General features: G+C 50.9%; 1 protein-coding gene across 1 annotated transcript; it reads left to right on the top strand.

Moving 5' to 3' along the window:
- Positions 1-1,524: 1,524 nt before the first annotated feature.
- ALG2 (ALG2 alpha-1,3/1,6-mannosyltransferase) lies at positions 1,525-3,292 on the top strand. The gene is given in 3 exon segments (XM_075744588.1): positions 1,525-1,583; positions 1,585-1,918; positions 2,365-3,292. Coding segments are annotated over 3 exon segments (1,281 nt in total). The 5' UTR covers positions 1,525-1,539; the 3' UTR covers positions 3,268-3,292.
- The last annotated feature ends 2,236 nt before the right edge of the window (positions 3,293-5,528 follow it).

Raw genomic sequence — 5,528 nt, 5'->3', positions numbered from 1 at the left:
GAGACATACAAGGTATCGGAATGCTATTTGCTTTGCAAGCTTAGCTACAACAATTTATCTTCAGCTTTTTTATCAAAAACACCTAAGATTCTACACGCATGTGGCATATCAGTTATGTTTTCAAGGGGGGGGAGGGGGGAGAGGAGCAGCATGCAGGATCACAACATAACTATTAATAAAGAAAAAACAAAAGTTTAATTAAAATGAACAAAAACATGCATGTAGATGCCTAAACTCACTGTGACAAGTAATCTTTCCCAACTTCAAAGGGATTGCCTGCAATCTTCAAAGATCACTTAGGGTAAGCCTGGGCAATTACAAAATATAAGTTGTACCTACCTTTTTAAAACCTTACAACTTTAAAAACTACCTCTCCAGGTTTACGGATTAAAGATGATGTTTCATCCCAAATCTACCTAAGCAGCCATCAACTCAGCATATTTTCCCATGCAGACCAGAACATTGATCACTCCATTCAAAGACTGAAAGATTACACAAGTAGATGAAATACGCAGCCCGCGTGCCTGCCACCACTCATATATCAAACTTACACTTTGAGCCCCGGAGAGTCCTCAGTGTAGAATCGCCACATCCCACCAGTACCTGTGGAAGTGGCACGGCCTGCACTTCTTGTCCCACAGCTGGCATTTTTCCTTTAGGGGACAACAGAATGAAACAAAAGCCAAAATACGTTAGCGGTCTGCCAGCTCCTAGCGCTAAGCGCCCCAAGGGACTCTGCAGAAGCAAGACACTTGCATCGGCCTGTACAGCCAGGCAAGCAGAGGGCACGGGGCTACGGCCAGGCGCACCGAGAACGGAAGAGCCAGACCCACAGGAGCCCTGCCCGCACACCCCACGCACGGCCCGTTTGCCCCCGCACAGGCTGCCCTGCCACCAAGTACAAAGGACAGGGGGAAAGGGTCGCCCCCGCTACGAAGACGGCGCGGGCACCTACCTCTGCCGGACGGTGGAGCCCGCAGCGCGGGGAGCCACGGCCTTGCTGGGGGAGCGGCCAGAGGAGCCGACGCTCGTAGCGCTGGGGTTGGGCCCGGGCTGCAGAGAGGAAAGAGAACCGGGAAGGAGTGAGAAGCGACGGACGCGGCGAGGGGAGTGAGGGGAGAGAGGGGACCTCAGCCGCCCCCCGCCCCGGGCAGAACCTCACCATGACGACGGCGCTGGCTCCGAGGGTCAGCACAGCCCCACACACGCTCCTACACGGCCGCTCCGGCCACGTCCCTGCCCGCAGCAGGCCCCACCCCCGCGCCGCACCTCCCGGGGACTCGCGGCTGCCCGGGATGGTGCCTGAGCAGCGCCGATCGCTTTTCCGTCCCACCTGCCTCTCAGCGGCCGTTCCCGAGAGAGCTGACTCCGCGCGACGCCTCGGCCTCTCCCGCTCCCTCACCAGCGGCCGGGCCGGGGCGGCCGAACAGAGAACGCCCTGGACGAGGCATCTGGCAGTGCCATGGCCCCCGGCGGGTGGGGCCAAAGGGAAGGTCCGGGAGGAAGGCTGACGTGTCCCGCGGTGGTCGTTGGCTGCGCATGCGCGCTGCTGCCCGGTACGTGGCCGGCGGGCGGGCCCGTTCCCCCCGCAGCAGCCATGGTGGCGGCCGAGGAGGGTCCGTCCGTGCTGTTCCTGCACCCGGACCTGGGGTTAGGCGGGGCGGAGCGGCTGGTGGTGGACGCGGCGCTGGCGCTGCAGGCGCGGGGCTGCCGGGTTCAGATCTGGACGGCGCACTACGACGCCGAGCGGTGCTTCGCCGAGACGCGGGGGCTGTCGGTGCGGCGGGCCGGCGGGTGGCTGCCGCGCAGCCTGTGGGGCCGCGGGCACGCGGTGTGCGCCGCCCTGCGTATGGCTTTCGTGGCGCTGTACGTCCTGCTGCTCAGCGGCGAGCGGGTGGACGTGTTCGTCTGCGACCAGGTGCGCGGCGGGGCCGGGCGGGCGATGGGCCCCGCTGCTGCGGCGGGGGGAGGCCCGAGGGGAGGCGGGGGTGTCTGCGGGCTCCGGGACAGCTGGAGGAAGAGGAAGGCGCTGGCGCTTGGGGCTGCCCCCATCCAGCTCGCCTCTGGTGCTGGGCCATGGCGGGAGGAGGTGCCTGGGGAAGGCCCGGGGCTTGATAGAGCCTGGGCGGGGAGGACGCCATGGCGGCCTCACAGGCCGAGGTGAGGGAGGGAATCTAGAGCCGCAGCCCTGGACGAGGGAGTGCAGCTTGGTGCGCTTGTGCAGGGGAGAGTGAGAAGGAGAAGGCACTTGGCTTGCAAAGGACTGGCGCTCAGGGCATGGCTTTGAAATCACATGTACGCGCCAGCGACACTAACACAAATAACCAATGTTTCCTCTTGCCCTGTCTCTCGTGGTTGCACTAGGTGTCTGCTTGCATACCTGTACTTAGACTGGCCAGAACCCGTAAGAAGGTTTTGTTTTATTGTCACTTCCCTGACCAGCTTCTGACTGAGAGAGAATCTCTGCTAAAGCGCATCTACAGATTACCGCTCGACTGGCTGGAAGAGCACACGACTGGCATGGCAGACTGTATCGTTGTGAACAGCAGATTCACTGCCAGTGTGTTCAAGGACACGTTTAAGTCCTTATCTCACGTAAACCCAGATGTCCTCTACCCATCCCTCAATATCAGTAGCTTTGAAACAGTAGTTCCTGTGGGCATAGCTGACCTGGTACCCGAAAAGAAAAAGTTCTTGTTTCTTTCCATTAATAGATATGAGAGAAAAAAGAATCTGGCACTGGCTCTTGAAGCTTTGCACGAGCTTCGAGGAAGACTTGATTCTCATGAGTGGAATGAAGTTCACCTGGTTATGGCAGGAGGTTATGATAAGCGAGTTCTGGAAAACGTGGAGCACTATGAAGAGCTGAGGAGACTTGCAGCCAAGCTTAGTGTTAACGACCATGTCACTTTTCTGAGATCATTCACAGATGAACAGAAAATCTCTCTTCTTAGTAACTCTGTATGTGTGCTTTACACACCAAGCAATGAACATTTTGGCATTGTTCCCCTGGAAGCAATGTATATGAGATGTCCAGTTATAGCAGTTAATTCAGGTGGTCCTTTAGAATCAATCTTGCATAATGTTACAGGATTTTTGTGTGATCCTCTGCCAACACAATTCTCTGAGGCCATGGAAAAAATTGTGAGAGATCCTCTCTTAAAGGACACAATGGGAGCAGCTGGGAGAGCCAGAGTTATGGACAAATTTTCCTCAGAAGCATTCACAGAACAGCTGTACCAATACATATGCAGATTAACACAATAAAATTATATTCCCTTAGTATATTTTATAGCTTTGTATCTCTCATTTGTAAAGGGGACTAGTATTCAATATGACTATGATGAAGAACCCAAGGCATCTGAATTTCCTTGTTATGCTTCTTGTGCTGCCTTATGTTGCTTGATACAAAGAACTAGCAAAACCTGTCCTGCTGTCTTATTAGAAGGTTAAAATTTTCATGTGGTAGGCTGATCTACCATTGTAGGAGTTCTTTTGTGTACTGTGCCTTGGGAAAGGGCATAGTTAAATGGCAGTAACTTACTAGGAAACTAGTACTTTAATACTGTACAGTATGGCTGATTCAATTTACAAAATGTGAATTTGTACAGATAAGTGCAGTTTTATGTATTTAAAATTTTCATCAGTACTTTTTAGGTAAAACAGTTATCAGCTGAAGTATGGAGAGAATTGCACAGTCCGACCAACTGCATGTTTAAAAAAACCAACACCATTAGGGATATGAATGGTACAGTGTGAAAATGATTGACCTTTTTCTGTACTTCTCAGATCGCATCATGTAGTCACACTGGGTGTCATAAACAAGCTTACAGGTGTGTGCTGAGACTGGAATAAAACCAAAGACATCAGACTACCTTAGGCAAAAAAATTAGTGCTGAAATTCTAAGTCTATGCAGATACCTGCAGTGCTTAAGGATGTAATTTTCCTTTGAGTTTCTGGTTTGTAGAGACTTAAATGATATCCCCTTTATTTAATGTTTCATTTTAAATGACAACACACTTTAAAAAAAGGTGGTAATCTGGAGCAGGCAACAAAGGTTTTATTTTGCCTGGAGGATACTTTTCTCCTAATGCAGTGACTGCATGTTTTTCAAGTGTAATACCTGGTTTTGGTCAAGGAATGCCTTTTTTTTTTAATTACCTGTCTTTTTAGGGCAGCTTTTTAGTTGGTTCTGTTTGTTTTCTAATAACACGCAATCCATACAGTTGATTTTTAAGTTTGAAAATGGATTGAGTAACTGAACAATTTGTCATTCTTTGAAATCCAGTTTTATCTATAAAATACAATTTTGTAGTCCAAATTCTGCGATTTAGTTTTGGGCACTTTCACATTTAGTACTTCACATCAGGGAAACCAGTCTTTCTGTGGCTTGGGACTGCAACCTAGGTCTCAGTATAAGGCTTTTATTTAAAATAAAACAAAGATCCAGAAACTAAGTCTGTCCTGAGGTGGTGTCACAGACCCTATTTCCAACATTTCTGTTCGTGTCAGAAGAAGTGGCAAGCCTGAATTGTGTCATCTTGCTTGTTCCTGCAATTGTGGTCCTTCCCCACCCATTAATCCACTTGGAACAGATAAAAGTTTTCTTGAATCTTTGCATAAGTTTTTCAGGATGGGTGTAGCAATGAGTGACTGAAGGGCCTGGAGAGAGAGCATGGAAATAACCTGCAGTCGTTGACGTTAATGCATTTGGCCTGGGTTTTAAGCTGCAGTTAGAAGGTACAAGATGTTTGGAGCTGATTCCCGTGGCTGCCCTCCAGGTTGCACTGGAGTTGACCCGGAACCTAAGGTACACGCCAGTGCACACTTGCCAGTGTCACTGCAGGGGTAGTTCCATCTGTGCTCAAACCTTGGCCTTCTCCAGCCTTTTCCTGAGCGGTGTGGGCGGCAGGCGAGTGCCTAGCCCTGTGCCCTGCAGCTCCTCTTGGCTGCATTTCATGAATTGCGCTTGGATGTGACCTGCCATCTCACGTTTACCTGGTGATCGCTGGACTGTCAGCAGTCTCTTGCTGTCACCAGGCTGCCCTGCTTCTGTCGGTGATATCACTGTCCCTCTGTGATGTGGTCTTCCTCAGCTTTCAGCTGTCATCCTTGCGGAGCAGCCCCAGTCTTGCTGCTTCCTGGCAGGTAGCACAGGCCATGTCAAGCCCTAAGCTGACTGTCATGGAACTTTGTCTTCAGGCTGCCCACCAGCTGCAGGTTAAACTCAAAATCCTGCAGGAAGCTGTGGTCAGCATGGAGGCACAGCCTTTCAGGCTGCTTCAAGATCTCTTCCTCCCCATCTTGAGCAACTTGATCTAGTGAAAGATGTCCTGCCCATGGCAGGGATGTTTACTAGATGATTTTTAAAGGTCCTTTCCAACCCAAACCATTCTATGGTTCTATGATCTTCCAGAACCATTCACTGGGGACTATATAATGGTCTCAGGATTTATTAGATGTGGCTAATCTTTATAGCCTATCCAGGGGCTGTATATCTGAAGGGACATTAGATGCTCAGCAGTAA

Source organism: Balearica regulorum, chromosome 2 (genome assembly GCF_011004875.1).
Source record: "Balearica regulorum gibbericeps isolate bBalReg1 chromosome 2, bBalReg1.pri, whole genome shotgun sequence".
In the NCBI taxonomy this organism is placed as follows: domain Eukaryota; kingdom Metazoa; phylum Chordata; class Aves; order Gruiformes; family Gruidae; genus Balearica; species Balearica regulorum.
This window is presented reverse-complemented; position numbering and strand designations above follow the sequence as displayed.